The 21,737-nt window shown below is 41.1% G+C and overlaps 1 protein-coding gene across 1 annotated transcript in view; it reads left to right on the plus strand.

Moving 5' to 3' along the window:
• Positions 1 to 21,737, plus strand: part of sorcs3a (sortilin related VPS10 domain containing receptor 3a) — a 265,372-nt gene that overhangs the window by 161,140 nt on the left and 82,495 nt on the right. Inside the window, exon 4 of the mRNA XM_030093398.1 lies at positions 342 to 500. Coding sequence (XP_029949258.1) covers positions 342 to 500 — 159 coding nt within the window. The remainder of the gene's footprint in view (positions 1 to 341; positions 501 to 21,737) is intronic.

Consider the following 21,737-nt stretch of genomic DNA (forward strand, 5'->3'; position numbering starts at 1 on the left):
CAAGCCCTCCCAGCTCTTTGGGTTTTTATCCTGCTTCATATGAGGACAAGTCATTATTTTTCTGCCGATGTGTTTGGTCCTGTTTCACCTCTCTCAGCTGTGAGCAACCTCTTCTATCTGTTTTTTTTTTTTTTTTTTAATTTTAATTTATTTAAATTGAAGGCGATGATGACTAGTTGAGTTTCAGATCCATGGCAGCAGGCCCGAGCATCGCAGTGAAGAGGTGAGGTTGGAATGATGGCGAAAGGCCTCTAACTTCTCCTCTGCCTTCTTTCTTCATTCTTCTTTTGTGTGCACCCCCTCCTCCTCCTCCTCCCCCTCTTCCTCCTCCTCCTCCTCAGATTATGCTTTTGACGGATCCGGAGTTTGAGAGCAGCGTGCTCGTCAGCACCGATGAAGGGGCCAGTTACCAGAAGTACCGCCTCACATTCTACGTCCTCAGCCTGCTCTTCCACCCCTCCGAAGAGGACTGGGCCCTGGCCTACAGCCACGACCAGAAGGTCAGTCAGTGGTTTGCAACATGTGGTCCAGCAGCCCCTTAAGCGGTCGCTCGATGAAGCTTCCCTATACACAACTGGTGAAAACACTCTTTTTACATTTCTGTTCCAGAAACATTTTGTATTTACATGGTGACATTTTGAAAATAATGTTCATTTCATTCATTGCAGTGAAACCAAACACACACAGTTGCGCAGACAACTGTTCTGTCAAGTAGGTTCCCTTATGTTAGCCTAGTATTGTCAGAATATGTTTATCTGTGTCACATCCTTCATAACCGTCAGGTTAGCTAGCTCGCTCGTTGGCCCAAGGCTAATGAAGACTGTTACTGTAGATCGGGACACTTCTATGCTTCAGGAGGATGTTTACTGAAATAACTAAAAACTGCGTTCTTGCCCTTCCGGGGCGGTATCTACCAGAGGCCTTGGAGCTTGAGGGTTCTGCAGGATCTTAGCTGTTCCTAGTACTGCTCTTTTCTGGACAGAAATGTTGTTTCCTGGAGCCATGCATCCAGCTTGGGGGTTACTGCCCCTAGTGCTTCGATCACGACTGGCACCACTGTTGCCTTCACACTCCACATCTTCTCCAGCTGCTCTTTCGGCCCTTGGTATTTCTCCAGCTTTTCGTGTCCCTTCTTTCTGATGTTGCTGTCACTGGGGATTGCTACATCAAGCACAACTGCTCTCTTCTGTTGTTTATCCATCACCACCATGTCAGGCTGATCGGCCATCACCAGTTTGTCAGTCTGAATCTTGAAGTCCAACAGCATCTTCGCTTGGTTGATCGAACCGCTAGGCAACATGTAGGGATGAGGCACTCCATGATTTTGACACCCCTGTTCTAGACGGAGTGATGGCCTAGTGGTAGAGCATCTCCCTCACAACTGGGAGGTCGTGGGTTTGCATCCCGGCCGGGTCATACCAAGCCATACCAGACCTTGAAAATGGTACCGACTGCCTTCTAGCCAGGTGCTTGGCATATATAGAACGGGGTAGGGGGTCGAACACACAGAGCTACCAGAGGCCTAACACCCCCACTGTAGCTTTCACTGCTCACAGTAGTAGCTGTGTGGTCTGGGGTTATGAAACGGAGATAGGCGCCGCCTAATGCACTTGTGCATAGGGAGACTTTGACTTTGTTCTAGACGGAGTCAGAGTGTTTTTGAAAAGTTGTGTTTCCTCCCATTTCTTCAGAGCTGTTAGAAACATTGGAGCATCTTCATATAGTTCCACATTAGGCTGTTTTCAAAAAGTTGGGTTCTCAGCAGCTCCAGGCACTGTTGTGGTGTAGACAGACACCCAACATTCAAGAGTTTTCCATTTTCACTTGAAGGCCAAGTTGTGTAAACGACAACAAAGTTCTGTTGTTTGCACGGAGGGAAACTACCATTTCATATTTAGTTTATAAGGAGATCAATCTGAAAAGTCCCCCTCAATGTTCCGTGTTTATGTCTGAAAATCTGAAAACACTGACATCATGGCCCCTTCCAGCCAACAGTTCCACAATGGAGGTTGCTTTTATGATAAATTCTCACATTCTTTTGAATCTATTGGTTTTGTAATCCATTTAGATCCAAAGCAAAGGTCCTTCTCCATCATTGCTCCGTAATTAACATTGACTGTGTTTTGATGTTTCATGCATTTGCTGCCTGCCTGTCTTCTCTGCTTTTTTTTGGTATATTGCTGTGGGAACAGCGCCACTACAGGCAGGTGTCAGCACAGCAGGGTTCTGTGGGTTCCCTTAGAGGCCCCACCAGAGATCAAAATATGTCAAAGAAAACCAACAGTATTTTATAGACGTGTGCTTTTATATATGTGTGGGATTTTGTGCCCCAGTGTTTGGTGTCACTCTGTTGTTTCAGTAAAGCATGGATCAAACGTTGGGCCTGCAGCCTTTCTTAGGGCGCTTTCACACCAGGCCTGTTTGATCTGGACCTGAGGTCACTTTAGGGACTTTCTGGGAAGCAAAAACACACCAAGCCAGTGGCACGAGTCAGAAAATGTGTTGTGGGCAGTTCAGGACTGTAATGGTGTGAAAGCTACTGTAGATACAATCTAGGAGGCTTCAACACATCTTTTTAACACCAACAGAATATCAGTGAATTTAATCAGTGAAGTAAGTCCCTTTTTTTTCTTCTTTTTTTAAGGTTTGGGCTTTATGTTTATTTCATGGTCCTTCACAGAAGTGATCCAGCATCTTTTTGTTTTCGTCTCTTTACCTAATCAACTGTTGCTAATGAACTCATCCGCTGGCTCGTTGATGGGAGCTTTTATTCAGCTGAAAGTGAAGGACGAAGCCAGTCTTTATTGTGACGCGTCAGAAGCGATCTCTCGTGTGTGCACGCACCTATTATTGAGCACTTAATCATCAGATTCCTGGAAAAGGTCTTGACGTTTTCTGTTCTGCTCCTCTCGCCTCCGTTAAGTGTGATTGAAACATTTTTCCCGTCGTTTCTCATTAAAACCTTTCGCCAGTGGTTGTAGTAATGGAGCGTGCTTGTGCCCGAGATTCATGGCTAATTTCAGGTCATTTTACTGGACTAAACCCATTTATCTGAAGATAAAATAAACCTGCTTCCACACTGTTAATTCAAGCTCCACAATGTCAATCATAGAAGTGTAAAAGGCTTTTCATGCACATTTCTATATACATTGATGAATAGTTTCAGGCTTTTACCAGCATGCTGCCTTTTCCCTTGATTAACATTTTTTATAATATGTCAAGACAGGAATAAATATTAAAAAGAACAATCTTGGAAACATATACTTTTAAAACTGGAGTAAAATTAATCTTATTAGAGCAAATTCCAAAGATATAATCAGTCGCAGTGAAGAAATAGTAATGATAGCTATTAATAGTTCTCCTACATATGTGTGAATAGATAATAAAAGCAATATATGCTTTCAGGGTGTCATGATCTCCTGGGACTTCGTAGTAATAGAGTTAAAAGTCACCCGGAATAACAATCCAGTTTGGTCGTCTGTCCATACAAATGTCCGTGTGTTTGTAGAGTATTGTTCTCTGCACGCTTATGTGTGTGTGTGTGTGTGTGTGTGTGTGTGAGTGCTTTAATGGCAAAAACAAAGAGCACCCTCAGATGACCCAACATTTAGACAACATTGTTTTCAAGGTTTTTCTTGCACAATTTCAGCGCGATTCAGAAGTGTGTTTGATGCACAACTGAAGTTACAACATGAAAACAAGAAGTGTGTTTACTTCCATTATTAGTGCTTCCCTGTCTTTACTGACAGTTCTAGGAAATAAAGTGATTATAGTGTTCTAGTGCGGTGTGTGTCTGACTTAACACTAAGCCACTACAATGATAATTAAGACGGAGGCACAGTAAGGTCGATCATTTACTGTCACACCTCTTCATTAATATATTGGTGAAAACTGTGAACAGAATCATATAAAAATCTTCAGCATCTGTATCTTCACTGAAAATGTCATTGTACATGATCATACAAATGAGTATATATCATTTTATACATATTTAGTACAACACAACTTGTCTACTGCCATGTTTCTTCTTGTAAATAACTTCAAATACACATTCATTTTTAACTATTGATCAAATATATTTTTATCAACATTTTACTATTTTTCTGTTTTTGACATCTTTAACATTATATACATGAACTTGTGACACAGCTTCCACGATGATTTCAAGCAAATGAAGATGGATGGCATTCCAAGTATGTGCAAATGTCTGCCTTTTGTTTCTCAAGAAAATGCAGATTAAACTAAACAGGAAGTGATGTCATCAGTAAAAATTGTCAAAAATAAGGCGTTTTTACAAAAAGTGAAACTTAAGATAATGTGGTTTAAAACGATGCTCCTCTGTATATGATACATTGATTTAGATATTCTCATATTAAGATTCAAAGAATCTGCAACACGATTAATAATTTGTAGCTGGTGATGTTCGGACCTATTTGGGCTGCTGGACTTAAAAAAAAAGCACTGCATGAATTCAGACACACTTCCAGAAATCATCCACTGTGAACTAAATGTACAAACTTTCTCCCATTAGAGCCAATGATTGTTCCCAGTTGATTTAGTTGGAATAAACATGAAACACTGAAGATCCAAAGTGAAGAGAAGCTCTGCACAGCTCTGGGTTATTGGTAATGATGTGGTGTGTGAAGATAATTCTGAAAGCAAAAGCACTGAGAATTTTGCTCATATTTTGAACTCGATCTGTTTTTTTTTCTTCCTTTTTGAACAAAACAGGAAACAGCCATATGTGCTTTTTGAGAGCTTTCTGCACGTAGACACCCAAACCTTCTTTTCCCGTTGTTCCTGTGTCACCTTCACCAGGCTTTGTCACGCAGTATGGAGCTCTGAGCACCATTTTTTTTCACACAGGGCTCAAAGATTGTTCGCAGCAAATGTCCGCTATTAAGGTCAGTGACTGTGACCCGAGAGCTGATGGGGGGGGGGGGGGGTTGGCTGGAGTGACGGGGTGAAGCCAAATCCAATCTGTCACTACTGACACTCTGAAAATGTTAAAAAGTAAACATTCTGGAAGATGAAATAATTACATGCAGTGTGCAGGACGGTGCCTGAAATCTGTCGTCTCTAAGGCTTTAAGTTCGACTGCAGTCACATCAAAATTTAATAAAGTAAACCAACTCGCCCAAATCAGAGTCTGTGGATTTGTGCCCAGGAAAACTTACCAAGGTGAACTCCACATGTCCAAATGGAACCGCTTGTATTGTTTTAATTTAGCATTTCTAGGTAAATGCATGGTGTGATGGGATTGAATCAATGATAACTGCATCAGTGCCCGTCCAAGCAAAACTGCACACCTTCCGATCAGAGCTGTGCAAGAACTTTTCCCAAGATTGCCTTGTTTTCCTCTTCCTGTACCACTGCACCCTGTTTTGCTCACTATGACTGTGTTATCACTCCTGGCCACGGACAGATTGTTGTCTAAACCTTAAAGCACTGCATGTTATTGCTGCTTACTGTATTCTGGCGGTCTGTAGTCGCTTTCCTGCTTCATAAGACAGTCGTCTAGGATTTAGGTTAGAGGTTTTACTTGTTTACCAGGGAGGAAAGTAGTAAGTTTTGATGTTTGTGATAAGAAACACTGACAAGGCATACCGTAAAATATTCATTTTGTATTTCACAAATTGAACACAAAACTTTTTTCACGCGACAGGACTAACTGTAAATAACCGAGGTGAACCGAGAATCATGGGAGATTCGTGACATCGTTCCAAATGACCACCTCCCTGAATCGACTGACTCGCAGTCCACTTCAGTTACTTCTGGTTTTAAGTGAGATTGAAACACTTCTTTTCTACATGTATTATTCTGGGTGAGTTTTTAGCTCGTCCAGGGGACACTGCTGGATAAAACCAGTGGACAGGGATGAATTTTCAGTGCTTATCTCAGTTAGTAGGAGGAAGATGCTCTAGAATCTGAAGTTCCATCCGTTAGTGGGAGCAGGACACTCTATAGGAGTGTTGAGCAATCCGGGTCTTCGGTGTCTTTCATGTTACCCTCAAAGCAACAAAGCGAAAAAAAAAAAACAAAAAACAAATTGTGTACACATAAAGACATACACAGTTACACTTTCAGTCACACAGTGCTCATGCTTGCAGATGACAGAAAAGAAACGTACCAAGTGAAGTTCACTTCTGAATTAATAATTAATGCCAAGTACTAAATATTGTGGTGATGAAGTTTTGTGTGTGTGTGTGTGTGTGTGTGTGTGTGTGTGTGTGTGTGTGTGTGTGTGTGTGTGTGTGTGTGTGTGTTTGTTGACCTTTACGACCCCTGGTCTCATATGGAGAGATGTGAAACCCGGAGACACACTTCACTCCATGAGAAAATGTCACAGCACATCTGAACCAGTCTGGTCTATTTGAGGCAGATTTTAATATTTTAGACAAACTAAACCACCCACCACAGTAAGTTTAATCTTAATTCAGGAAATGTCAGTCCTTTATTATGTAGCTATGTTAAGAATCATCTGTTTTTGACTGATTTTTTACGAACTCCTCTGGATTGATACTCATCTGCCACACGTGAGTTTCTTGAGCTTTTTAATGCTGAAGACACATTGTCTCTTTTGTTTTAAAAGCATTCAAAAATGTTTCTAGAGAAAAGTAAAATGTACTAAGTGTATCCAGGTCTTTTTTTCTTTTTAAATTGACTTCATTTAAGATTTTTGCAGTTGGCTTCTGATCATCGTCATCCTGCTGCTATGGTCTTGATTATTGTTTTCCATTCTCTGAGAAATTGTGTGTATACACACTCCTCTTGCGGTGAGTGATCACCGTGGTCATCCAGACCCTCATTTCACTCCAAATTAATTGGGTTTGGCTTCACATGACTCAGTGATGTGCTGCCAGCTTTTACTCTCCCAGTCTTTGGCAAAGTTTCGTGAGCTTTGGTTTTCTTCTTGGACGCTGTCCACTGACTCATACAGTGTGTTTAACTCTGAGCATCACTCATGCAGAAGCTCCACTGAGAGTCTTTGTGCCAAGTCAGAAGCTCTTACCATCTGTTTCCAAAGTAGGAGTTCATAAAATGATGAGCTGCTTGTGGCTCCTGTCTTACCTCCTGACCACGACCATCCTCACCAGCCTGCAGCGCTCTTATTGCACCGACCACGGCCTTGTTTACACCGCTATCACTTAATTTTTGTGTTTTCTTTTCAGAAAGGTTCGGGTTGATGCTGCAGCATTTTGAAAGTGATGTCTGTTTCTACAGAAATGCTGAAAAGTATGTAGCTAGCATGCCAGGCCACTAGTGGGTGCTGTGAGAACAACACACTATAAATAATAATAATGGTGAGTTCCACAGACAGACAACCATGTTTGATTGTAACAGGTGGCTCTCAAATAGAAAACTGCCAAATTCCAGGAGAACAACTAGGAGTTGTACCATTCTGATGGCCGCCATTGTTGTTTTTCTCCGTGTTCTTGTAGACGTGCAGGATAAGTATTTACTACACCCATTGTGTTCATTAGCAGCATTTTAGAAAAGTTGTGTTTTCTTCCATTTACATGGAGATATTGCAGTAACTCTAAACACAGTTGCCGTGTAAACTGACCCCCAGAACACAACGTTTGCTCCCATCTTCGCTTGAAGACATTGTGTAGATGGGTTTTAGTCGCACATGATGTGAAAAAGCCTCTTGACTTCAGAAAAATGACAACAGACGCAGAAAAAAGGAAGTTTGGCTGTTTGTATGGTTTGTGTGCATAAGCGAATGAGCCACAGTATCCAGGCATTGCAGTAAAGAGGAGTTTGACGACATAGTCATATTGTGAAAAACTAGACTTTTCAAGTTGTTAGAAGATAATTCTTTATATGATGTACGTAAAAGTACCTGCAACACTATTGTAGTAATATTTCTAAGTTGCGCAAACAGAGAAATTAAATTGGAGTCAACTTCACTTCTCATGGTAGTTAGATTATTATTTTTAGAACTAATTAGGCTATAGCTTTCATGAGATGGAATTTAAATCAGTATTTTGCCAAAAAAGTCAGCTAAACTGACTTTAAATTAGCCAAAATAAATTTATCCAACACATCTACTTCATAACATATTGCATTTTAGTTTTTACCCCCAGAAATATGTTAACCTTCACTTTACTATACAGGCTGTTTGCTGATGTAAACATTCATTCTAAGTCTCCATAAATATGTTAGATTTCAACTTGTGTTTTCACCTGGTATTCAGTTGGTCACATAATGCTAAAAAAAAAAATAAAATAAAGTGTGGCGTACATAGAGATGAATTCCATCGTCACTACTTTGCTGGAACGTTCAAGCTCAGCGTGAAACATCCGTTTTCTGCAGCTGCTATTTTGGATGAGGAGTCGGCGCGAGGAGCAGCGCGCTGGAAGGGGAGAAGGAGGAAAATCCCTGTGAACGCTGGGTGGGAGTGCAGTTAAAAGAGAGGCGCAGCCTGCCTTCAGCCAAGACTGCGGGCGAAACCCAGAATTATTGCAAAGCAGAGCAGCGGAGTAAAAAGTAAAGTCATCAGTCACCACGATTACATAAGTCCAAAAACAGTCTGCTCCTGTGGTAATTAAAAACAGCCCACAGCAGAGAAAAATTACACCGTCTATAAAAAATTATACTGCTGCTGTCTGCGGCATGAATACCGATCACAGGATCTGCCACAGCGATGCTTTATTGATCTGAGTGATTGAATGTTGAAGAAGGTCGAGATGAGGATTCACAGCATTAAGAAAGCGACGAGGATCAGAGTCATGCTGGAGGTTGATACTTTCATCACTCATGTATCTCCTCTTTACCCAAGTGAAGCCCCATTCACGCGTTTCAAGTGAAAACGGAATACACATTTTGTTTCATTTAGTTTTTTTTTTGTTATTTTGCTTTCAGTGGCTCCAAACACTGTTGTCATGAAAACAAATGTCCAAAACACAATGAAAAGGAAAAGAAGGAATGAAGGAGAGAAGGAAGGGAGGGAGGAGAGAACGAAGGACTGAAAGACGGAGAGAACGAAGGAAGGACGCATTCAGCAGTTTATCAAAGCATCCAAAAATGCACAAAGACACAGACATGTTATATTCTTCAATTAATCTCTAACACACACACACACACACACACACACACACACACACACACACACACACACACACTTAGAACTCTAGTCTTCGTGCCTTTTTCTTTCGTAAATTCTCCCTCGGGCATTGATAAAGCATTTCTGTACAATTCTATTTTATTCTATTCCATCTTCATCCTCTGCTTCTTCATCTTCTATCATCTATCTTTCTCTTTGTCGCCCTTATTTCTCCACTCGTCAATCTCTTTACCTCTTCAATGTTCCCCTTCTTTCCTTTATCATGGGAACCTTCCTCATCCTTTTTCTTCCTGCTCATTCTTTCCTCTCCTTAATCGTCTTCCTCTCCTTCCTCATCTTGTGTTCCTCTGTTTCTCTCAAACTCTATCCTCTCCATTTTTCCTGTATCATCTTCTTTCCTTTTTGTCCTCTCATTGTTCTTGTTCTGTTCTTGTGTTTTCTCTACTTTTTCTTTTTCAGAAGTGTTTTGCACCATAACTGATAGTATGGTTATTTCTCTTTATTTAAGTTATGACTGAATTTTTTTTTTTTTTTTTTTTTGGTCCATTGAAAGCCTCTTCTAGAAATGTAAGTTTCAGCCTGGAGTATTTGCTTTTTGATAGTGATGTCTTCCTTGTATCGACCCTCCTTCCTCTAATCGCACTCTGGGCGGGTTCGCTGAACACTTCACTCATACTTTCACCAGAACACTCGATGTAAAAAGGCCCGAATGTGATTACAACCCCTGCGAGACTCATTCTTATTCCACTTCTGACTGTGCCACACACTCAAAACACACTCACACACACACACACACACAGCCTCAGGCTTATTGTTGCAAATAAAGAATATGTTGTTTGTGGAGTTGGTTAAAAGGGGTTTACTCAGATAATATTGGTGGCTTAATTCGACCTGGTTTCGCTCACAGCTTTGACACTGGGATTGCAGCCGGCAGCGAGAAGCTTTAATATGCTCATTTTCAGCTTGTGAGCGGCTAATAGTTTAGCAGGCTGGGTCAGTCTGAATTTAATCAGCTGTAAGTTGGTGCTTAGCCACGGTTAAGTGTTGCCCCGAGGACTTCACTTTGAGGCAGGAGCGCAGCTCTTTAGTCAGACATCAGAATCCGTGTCGGGACAAACAGGCTGCGGCGAGGTGTTTGGAGTTCTCCATTCTCTTTTAAGATGGCTTTTATTTTCAAATCAACATTCAGGTCACTCCCTCCTCAAAATAAATGAAGATATTTTTGCATCTAGAGAACTCTGACTGACCTTTTTGTGGGATTGGTGTTTACTTTCAGCTGCAGCAGGTTTGTCGGAGACAGTTTCTCAGTGACGGAGTCCCAGGCCGCCGTCTGAGAATGAGGCCGCTGCCTAGCGATTTAACCATCTCCACAGCCGGAGTTTTCCTTTTTTACATCCCCTTTACATGAAAATGGAGAACCTTTGCTACGTTTTGGGTGTCAGTTTACACAACAGTGTTCAGAGTCACTGAAAATGCAACTTTTTTTTAAAATGACTTCCGAGGTGGAACTTTTCAAAACTGCCCCGTCTCTGTGGAAATGCGGGGAAAAGCAACTTTTATGTGATCCTGCTGCTACACATGCGCAACATGGCCAGAGGAAATAGTTCTTCTGCACATGAACAAGTAGACTGACATCGTTTTCAAAATGTTGCAGTGTAAACGCAAAGCTTTTCTGAAACAAAAATGCAAAAACGAAGCTTTTTCACCTGAAACCTTGGTCCCTCTGAACTCTGAGGTCTCAGATTACTTTCTGTTTGAAGATCTCACCTCAAACCTTTTATTTTCCTCCCTGTCAGGCAACAATTCAGACAAAAACAAGTTGTTTTGCTTAATTTCCTCCCTTATTCATGTGAGACCTTGTTGCCCTTCAGCTGAAGTGAATAATAAACCACTCCTGAGCAGACATTTAGCAGCACTGGAAGCGTTGGGCTGATCCATTTCCATGGATATGATTATGTGGCTTTCTGCTGACAGAGATTTGCATACCTCCGCTCACGCTCAGCTAAACTTGAGAGACAAGGCCCTGACTCTTTAATGGACTGTGTAGTGATTAACTCATCCCGTAATTTCAGCAGACATGAGTACAGTGCTCTACACTGTAATCAAGCCTCGTCTGCAGTCACACGTAGATTTTCTCACGTAGATTTCCTGACCTGCGGCTCGCTGTGCTTCTTTTTCCAGCTGCTGTTTGTCATGGATCATTATTGTCTTGATTGCCGTCATCACGATCCCTCAGATTCTTTTAAATTAAACGGAGGTTAAACTGCACATTTATGAAGCCGAGGAAAGAATAATCGCCAAAACACAGAGGCATCAGGGAGAACTTGTTGGGTGTTAAACTTTTCGACGAAGAGTTTGGATGTTCATCAGGATTGTTTGGAGATACTCCAATTGTCTTCAAAAATCCAAAGATACCCTTGCATGTTTACTCATTAATCTGTTTTGACTCTTTGTATTATATGCATTTGCATCATATTTTCTCTGAATGGCTCAGCTTTTTTTTTCAAATCTATTTCAGAAATGAAGTTATTGATTAAGCGCTTTCCACAGCTCAAGCAGGACAAAAGTGAGAGTGAAATTCAATTTAGTAAAAGGCAGACAAATGGGGTCTAAGTCTAAAAACTCCAGCAGTTTTACAGCTGTTGAGATATTTCATTTTTTAAAAGTATAAATATTCATCACAAGGTGGCAGCAGAAAAAAAAAAAAAGAAACTGAATTGAGATGCAACACCTGCAAGCTGATAGATTTCGCAAAAGTCAAGAGATCACCCAAATTATTGTGAGTTATCTTCTGGGGATCATGTAAGATTATTGGCGAAAAAAATGTAAAAATAAAAAGGACAGACTTACTATCTTAACATGTAGCCAGTCCACCACCAACAATCTGTCTGTTTGTGTATGTTTCTAGTCACGTGGCTATCCAGCTATTTAATCATCTATCTTGCGATGTAGCTAAAATGCCAGCAATGTTGCAAGCTATGAATTCATTTAGAAATATATCTCTGACAAAATGCGAGGCAGCGAAATGAAAATGCACCAACTTACAGGAAATATGATTGGATTGAACTTTTTCATCTCTATTCTAAAATAAAGCAACCCTTTTCAACCATTTGAACTCAGCAGCTGAACAAAACAGCCTCCAATGTCACTGAAAACCCCTTCAGTGTACTCTTTTGGGTCAGATAACTGCATCTTCCTGGAGGACAATCCGAACTTTCACCGTCTCAAAAACACTCATGGACACTCCTGTTGATAGAAATGTCCTTTTAAATTTTGAAATATACTTCAGTTGGTTCCCCTTCATGTTCAAAGCTTTTTAAAACACATGTTGTCAGCGCTTCTTCAAAAACTGACGTGACTGACGTGTTTTTGTTTTTCTCTCATGTTCTAAAAAATGTGCCTGGGAGGCGCCTGCTGTGATGAGCACGCACGCGCACGCACACACACACACACACACACACACACACACACACACACACACACACACACACACACACACACACACACACACACACACACACACACACACAACCTGCTTGCAGAAACACAAGTTCTGACAAATTGAAACTCTCCGTCCTTGTTTCCTTTAAACCCCCCACCAGCAAACACAGTGCACTGCACTCCAGCACAAACGGTACATATTCACACATCAGCACGCGCATGTGGAGTTTAACAAGGACACGGGCATTCATGGTTCAGCTCTAACCTCATAAAGAGTCGCCCAGACGGAAATGTGGCGCGTGCTCACAGCGAGCTGCTCTTTCATTACACAGCGATGGCGCAGAACAATCCCCAGGTCCGCGCACGCATTTAATTTGTGTGTTTGTGTTTCCGTTGAAGGAACTACAATCCATTAAGTCTGTGGCTGCTGCAGCCAAGAGTCTGAACTGAATCACACATGAGATTCAACCACAGCTCCCCTTGGCACCGGGCTGACAGTCTCCTGCAGAGGGAAGGATTAATGCCATTAGTCAGGTGATGGATGGCTCCACGTGAAACAGTAATAACACAATGGATCATGACTAAATGATCATGAGGGGAGCCGTCTTTGGCAGCTTGATTTGAGACAGTTGGGGCTTAGCGTCGAGGGGAGGAAAAAGAAGCAATGGCAGATTAGTTGGGGTCGTAATCAGTTTGCGGGAATATATTCTCAATATCAAACAAAAGACAGGAAAGGTAAACAAAGCGTACGCTTAATAAATCTCAGACAGACAGTTGTGTAGGAGTTAAAGCAAGCATGCATCTTCGTTCCTGTTTCATCCACTGGTGACGCATTAAATAGAAATCCCTTCACTCTGTAACTTACTCCAGCTCAATTGAGTCACTCCCTCGGTATTATAAAACCTGTCCATCATGTCCTGGATCAACTCGAGGGCTTCGTACGACAGCAGCAGGCCCCCCGAGGGGGCGTCCAAATCAGATACCTGACCATGTTCAACTGGACTCCTCCAGATTTTGAGCTGCAGTGACTCCACTTTAAGTCAATCCTTGATTTTCAGATTATCCTTTTCGTCAAGAGTGAAAAATCAGGACTTAATGAAAATGAAGGATTTTGTCATTATCATAACGAAAATGAGGCAGCAAGTAAAAATTTATGATAGAATAAAATGAAATATGAAAACTATATAGTGCAGGAGAAATAAAATGCACAACAGTGTGTAGAACAAATATGAAATATGTAAAGCTAAAAAGTGAATACGAAAAAATGTATGTCCATGTAACGATGACAGGTATAATAAATATAAAATGTCTGCCTAAGATAAAATATCCAAGAAGAAAAACATAGTAAATATGCTCCTACCAATTGAGCATGAGGGTTGTATGAGGAGTCCTGCAATGTCCTCAGCAGACGAGTACAAAAACTCTAACTTCTGCTGCTTTTGTGGATCTATTGCCAATGTCACACTACCTCCCTTCATCAATTAAAAGACAACAGATACTCCATCGGCTGTTGTAGTTCCACCTTCCCCCAGCCTACATTGGGCAAACAATTTTCATTTTCTCCAGGAGACAACAAAGGGTCGCACTCATGTGATGGTACCAACAGGACATCATCATCTGCATAGAGTAGAAACGCCACCATCCAGTTTTGGAAGATGACCTGTTCTGGACTTACAGAGCATGAAAATGACAACAAAATAGAAACTACAAAGCCTTTGCAGAACCCAGTATACAAGTTTTTGCTGAGTGTATAGATACAGCTGACACACCAGGAGCACAGAATGTCAGTGTGTGTCTATCCGGTGTGATGAAACAGGGAATGGAGCCTCTGAAATCAAAGAGAAATTATGGATACAGTGATGCGGTGATGGCAACATGGCACGCGGAGGCAGGCAGAACAGATGGAGTAACTCACTCCGATGGAGTAGCAGATATTTATTGTCACTCAGTTGTCAAAACAGCAGATGGAGGTGTGCTGCCAAGATGACAATGGAGGGTGTCGACAAAGACAAGAAACTTTTCAGCATGTTTTTACCTCCGATAAGCAGTTTGACATGACTCAGCAGTTTCATGTAACCGGTCAGTCTGTTTGTCTTCCTGCAGCATGTTCAACATTTTTCAGTAGAAATATTCAACAAACATCATTTTAACCTTCTAATTCACTTTATTTTAACTTTAATTTCTCAGTGAAACATTTTTTCTGTATTTATGAGATCCTTCACTGCTACTTCACTCAGGTTTAAACTGAATAACGACCATGCATCAGTTCTCCACAGACCAGGCGAAGCTCGCACCGGTAACACGTAGCCTCTTAGCCTTTTGGTAAACACCTCGTGTCTTCTGAAGGTGTTTGGAATTCGACTGGTGAAGGAGGAGTGGTTGATATTTGAAAATCTATGGTGACCTTTACATATCTGAAAACGTGTCAGTCTGCTCATAGTCCTCCGTGGAAGAGAGGCCTCGCTGTCAGGTGATGGAGAGAAGAGGCTAAATGTGAGGCTGAGGGGAGGGAGGTGTTTGTAGGTACGTGAGCGAGAGGTCGAGAGGAAAACAGGGATGTGAGAACAGAGCGACGGAAATGAAGCGGTAAATGAGAGCAAATGAAGATTGATCGATCATGCTTGAATTCTTAATAAATAACTTATTTCTATCTGTTATAGAGGCTTCACTGACATCCTGCGTTGGCAGGGCAACAGATGAACCCATTGAGCCGATTGGTGGTTTGTGCATTCCCCAATCGCCGGCCTGCCTGTGCCTCGGTTAGTCACATCTCAGAACCAGTCTGATTCAGTTCTATCGCATACAAGGAGGTAAAATAGAAACTCATTAACGGTTCGCACTTTGCTCCTCCGTTAAGGAAGGACGACGTGACACTTGGTATCATTCATGCTTCTCATCACAGCAGGACCAATATTCCACAGTGTGTGTGTTTTAGAACAGCAGATAATTATAGCATTTGCTTTAGTTGACATTATGCTCCAATCCTTGCCTGGAAAACTGTCTTCACTGCTGTGAAACAGCGCTGTGTGGAACTAGGTACATTAACTATGTATGTTTTAGTGTTTTCACAACAGTTTCGACATGAGATGTCACAGAGGTGGTGTTTGTCTATTTTACAGTTGGAGTTGAGGAAAGTGGCTTCGACAATTTGAATTGTGGCTACATGAGTGTTTGAGAGTCTCCTGAAGATAACTCGTTATAGAAATGAAGCTTCACTGCACTGCTGCTACGTTTACAAAGGTTTCAATTCAATCTATCTTCTTGCTCACAAGTCAGCTGTTTGTAAGTAATCATTCCAGTTACACAATATAGATTATCTTAATCAAACCAATATCCACAGTTGAGGCTGTAACTGTGGGAGCTCAACTGTAGAGTTTGCATGTTCTACCAGTGCACTTCAGTTTATTATCCCTTACATGCCATAACCTAATAAACATGTTTGATTGGCTTTATAGCAACTCTACGTCGCAGCAGTGATGCGCTAGTTGGCAGATTCGATGGTTTTCTAATCCAGTTGCAGCTCAGTTGGCAGTGCGGTCGTTGTTCAACCGGAAGGTTGCAGTTTCGATTCCCCATCTGCCGTTGTGCACATGACAAAGTGTCCTTGAACAAGACTCAACTCCATATTGCTCCTAGTTAATGGGTAGTGAATCACAGCCTTTGATTTGTGCAGCAGACTCCAGTTTGCTGATTTGAATCCCAAAGTTGATATGTGTCCCTGAGTGGGTGGTCCAATCTTCTGTCTGAAATCTCCTTTGGCAAGATGCTGAAACCCCAAAAACCTAGATAGATTTGAGTGGTGCTTGGCAGCACTCACCGCTGATGTGTGAATGAGTGAATGACCATGTGGATGAGACTACTGAAGTGCTAAAACACAGTCAAGTCCATTTACTATTGACCTTTAAGGGTGTGAATTACTAATATCAGTATGAAGCGTGATAAATGTCAGGCTCCCAGAAATACATGCTGGTTCTGTTTTGGTTAACCTATGTTTTATGATGAAGAGCAACACCACCAATGACACTGTGCACAAATGTGGATATTTATATGCGTGTTTTGAATGCATTTGGCCACTTCACAATAAAAACAGTCTGCTTGAAATGGAATCAGCTCCGTGTTCATTTAATTGAGTTCTCCAAGGAGTGACTGGATGGAGCTTATAGCCCCACAAGTGCAAAATGAAATGTGAGTGCGACGAAGGAAGTTGTAAAAGCACATAATTCTGGATTTCCCAAAGAAGAAAACACTATTGACTGATCACACAACAAAATGCACAAACAAAAGTAGTGGAGAAGTTGAGGGAATGTCACTCAACAAAATATTGCCTCATTTCCACTTGTTAAAAAATAGGTCCAAAACAGACATGATCACCAAGAATGGAAATGTTTTCAGACAATTACATTACATATTTTCATATAGTTTGGAGTCTTCCCAGTATGACCCCCATTCCTGTTTCCAGTCGGGAATCGGTGGTTCACTCCTTCTGCATCCACTAAGTGCTGAAATGAGTTGGAACTGAATTCAAGCATTCAAGGTCAGTCAGGAAGTATCGACGCCCCCTGACCCCGACCTCGGTGTTCTGCACTCGCTGATTACCTGATAAACGGGTTCAGTGGTTTTCTGGGTAGACTTTGACTCATTGATGTGAACCGACCTGAACGTGTCGACTTTTCTCTTTGACACTGTCAGTACGTTTGCTTCCATCAGTCTGATATAGTGAAGGATGGGTGCTTTACATCGTGCAGTTTCTATTTGAGCTTAATTAACTTAGTCGCTATTTTGACTGCTTCACTCTTAAGCTGCTTTCTCCCCTACAACCACCATCCATGCTTTTGTTTTTTAAGTTTCTCAGTTTTTTTTTTCTCATCTTTGAGTGATATAATCAGCGGATTGGATTATCTGAGCTGATTCCAACCAGTTCTGCCTCTTTTTGTGAGAAAATGTAGTTATTTGACACATTTTAAGAAATAGATACACATTTGCACGATAAATGTGGAAATATAGTTTCTATTTCATGAGGTCTTTCAGAAAATTACTCGTGCATGACATGATTTGGTGTCTTACTATGACAGGAATGCAAATCTAGCGAAAACCCAGCTGGATAAAAGCCACCATGGGAACAATATGACTGTTTTCATTGGTAAAGAAACCCCAGGTAATATAAAAGCAAATGTTTCTGTTGATTTTAGTCGATTATGCAGAATGAATAATTCAGCACGCCGCAAATGTCTAATGGCTCCCGTTCATTCAGTTTTAGTGCTGCTGAAATTTTTTTTGCTGATGTTTGTGGAGAAATTATAACTACTGACTCCAGTTTCTTCCGGTGTTCTCGCAGGCATTATGCAGAAATACAAACAGTCATTAGACTTTTTTTTCTCCTGTCTTTCATGTTGCCGTTTCTCTCCACTCTTGCTCTGTTGCGGTTCACTCCAGGTTGTTTTGCGATGACCCAGCATCGCGCTAACAGTGTGAAACGTACATTTCTCTCTGCTTAACCAGGCTCCCTCGGGGTGTGACCTGTTTGTTCATTACCACCCCTAGACTCACATTTTTAGGACAGCATTAGTAATTTACTAATTGGAGTGTGAAATTATCAGGAGCCCTCCATTATAAAATGTCATTGCACAAACAGGGAGGAGAGGATCAAAGATTTATGTTTCAAAAATGCTGTGTAGCCAAAAAAAAAAAAAAAAAAAAGAAACCCATGTGCAATTTCCACCTCCTCCCAAGCCCATATAGTCTCAACCCCATTTCCCTTTTTTTTTCCCCCCTTCTCACAAACCCCCTAATGATCGTAACAGGCCTCGCAGCCCATAAATCTGAATGGTCGGGAAAGTAAGTGTCTCATCGTTATGCAGCCTCCACCTCTCCGTGGAAAGGCCTCAGGACAGCGACGCCACTTGTTTAAATCCAATCTCATTTCGCTGAGCTCTTCATCACACTCCCTCCCCCACCTAACGACGTCCCGGTGCCGTACTGTTGTCTTAGGCGTAACGGCGACGAGCAGGAATCACTCTTCCACTTGACTAATGGTGATGAGCGATTCGAGCCAGCAGTCGTTTTCAGAAGAGGTGCAGTCAAAATGCCGCCTGCTCCCCCCGCAGAAGCCGCGAAGTCCTGCCGGAGTCATCTGTCGGATGGCTGTCACCTTCACAGGATGCCCGGTTCAAGTCCACACCTGTTCACAGGCGGGAATGTAAAGTGACATGTTCACGTCACACGACATTGATCTCAATGTGTCACGATTTACTTCATCAGGACAAAAACATAAAAGAAAAAGGAAATCAGGTTTCAACGAAAGTTTGACCATTTCTTTCAGTAGAAAACACAACGTGAAGTTAAGATACCAGAATTAGACATTAAAGGATGCAATATTCTGTTGCTAGAATAGAAAAGAAAGACTTTCTTGATCCTAAATGGAAATTCCACACTGAATTGCAAGCACTATTAAAACATTTACAAAATATTAAATAGGCAATTGGAATAAAATATTAATATTTAATTATTAAAATGTTGAATAAGTAAATAGTGGACAATACCTATGAAAGCTGAGTGCACAAAACAAAAATAAAGCTGGGAAAGTAAACATTCATATATCCTGCCATCATGTTCACAAACATGAGGGAGGGACCAATACCACTTTTTTAAAGGAGAGTACGAGTACTAACTAAACTACTTGACCATACCCAGGACTGACACACGTACTCTTTAACTGACATTAAACCTCAATTCATATGTTATTTTCTTTGTCTTTGTGATTAATTTTTTGATTAAAGAGGTGGGCTAAGGTGGGATTCAGAATCCACAAAATACAGCAATCAAGGTGAATTGGCTGAAAACTCAAAAAACACAGGACACTTTAACTTTTCATCAGCCATACAGCTGTAATTGGTCATTTCAACCTTGTTTTTGCTTTTTAATACTAACTTTAAAACATTACTTTTAAATCCATTGAGAATTTCAGCCTCAAGATGTTTTTTTTTTAATCTCAGAGTTGGGAAAATACATATTTTTCATCAGTTTCACTTGATCTTTATGGCATTTTTTGAACACTTAATTGTGTTTTTAAGGTTGACTCTGTCAAGCCACAAATCAAAGTAAAGTCAGTCCTAGCACTCTTCACCGTCGAATTGCCCAGTTATTCTCATGTTTTTATTCACGTGGAAACATCCAGACTCCACAGGACTGGACGGTACAGGAGTCGTATTGAGCTCCTCTTCTGCTCGTGTAATGGTTTTATTTGTGATTCAGGCATCTTCGGGAAGAAGCCACCAGCCCCGCGAGCAGGAGTAAACGTCTCTGTGAGACAGCCCCGCAGTCCCTTCAGTCCTTCAATATGCAAACATTGTTTGACTTAATCCACCCTAATGATGCAAATTTATGCTGTTAATTATTTCGAGCTGAATCGTATCCTGGCTAAACGCTCTCAGATATGCAACGGGGACATCATACTCAATGAAGTATTCAGAGAGAAAGAGGGTGAGAGAGAGAAGACATTATTCAGGATTACTTTTTTTTATTCTTTCTTTTCATTTGCTTCGACTCCATAAAATGAATTAGCATTTTCCATTTTGTAACATTCCCAATATGGTTTACAGTGTTGTCCATAGCTATAGATTCCCTTATTGAAGAGTCTTCCTTAGATAAGATATTTAATAGGAATGCATCCCAGAGCGCTTTGCTTTTTTCTGAAATCGTTCCCCGTTATTGTAATCCTCAGCTGACACATAAATGTGGTTCCTTATTTAAACCTCTGATTTGTGGCAGACGCAGACTCGATTTAAAGAGTGAACCAGTTTTCTGGCAACGGCTACTTTTAGCGAAGTCTTTTGAAAGCTGTCTCCGTCCGGCTGAAAATGCAATAATCAGTCTTTTTCCTGTGGGAAATTGGTTGATTTTGAATTTTACTGCCAGGCCTGCTGCTGTTTCACTTTGAAATCAAAGTTAAAACTGCAAAACTTCCAAGTCTCTGACTGGGCTGAGAAGTAAGTTTTGTTAGCAGAGTTCACGTAACACCTTGTGTCAAGCAGAACATTGAAACAGTTTTGTCAAAAAAAAAAAAAAAAAATCACTTGTACAAGTTACAGTGGTTGAAATCAAGATTTATAGGCTTCTCTCGTCTTTTCCCTCAAAGTAAATTACATGTTTATTGATGGATGAAACAATTTGTCAAGTCAAAGCCTTTTCTGATGTAAAAAAAAAACCATTTAGACCATCATGAGTTTGACCCATAATTACCACTCTGTGACAGTAACCATGAGATGTGACCATTCATTTAATGTTGTTGCGCAGCATTTCTGTATTTTTGAAATAGTCAATCAGTTATTTGGAGGAAGATGCTTTATAATTTGGATGTTAGCTCTTTTTGAAAGAATCTAATTTATGAAGTAATGAGAAGAAATAACAATAGAACAGCTATGATAAACTGCTGACGTACGAACAGATCCAAGCTGCTCTTAGAGAAGCTAGCTGCTAGCTAGGCATGCTAATGCTAATCTCGGTTCCTGTGATTCAGGCCAGCGTTACCTACAGAGGGATATTCTGTAATTGCTGTTATTCACTTATAACTAGAGGAACAAGCTACAAGCTCAAATAATCAGGTTTAGTCTTGACCTCTGACTATGAGGAGAGCAACTGGTCTAAAAAATTGCATAAGTCTGTTGCCCTTTTCACATGGGTTAAGTATTACCTCGGGACCAATGGTGATTTGTAATAATGTGGAGGATGTCTCCGATCGAATGCACCATGTCTGTAATTTGTGAAGTAAAAATTGCACCACAGATTACCCAGCATATTTAGTCAAACACCAATGTTCAGTGAGGATACTCGACCAGTGTGAATCTGTACATCAGTGAATGAGAGGTATTTTAGCTTTTTATTTTATTATTACACTTCTTTTCTCCCTTTTTTTCCTGGTTGAATAATGAAGGCTACGGTAGAAATTACTGAAAGCGTCTAAGGCACAGATGCGGGAGTAGGTCTATACACAACAGGTCTGTGGATCAAGCGCAGAAACAGCAAAATGAGACCAAGAAGAAGAAATAAATTTCAGAGGATATTGAGATGGATGACATGCATCGCGGCGTGCAGTCAGGGACATTTTTCTAGGCCTAACTTTCAACAGGCTTAATACAATCGCCCTGATGGGCCGTTATCCCAGCATCGCTGCTCACTCATCACGTTGCTGCTTTGACATGTTTACTGTTGCTGTGGCGACTACACTACC

Source organism: Salarias fasciatus, chromosome 6, assembly GCF_902148845.1.
Source record: "Salarias fasciatus chromosome 6, fSalaFa1.1, whole genome shotgun sequence".
NCBI classification, from domain to species: Eukaryota; Metazoa; Chordata; class Actinopteri; order Blenniiformes; family Blenniidae; genus Salarias; species Salarias fasciatus.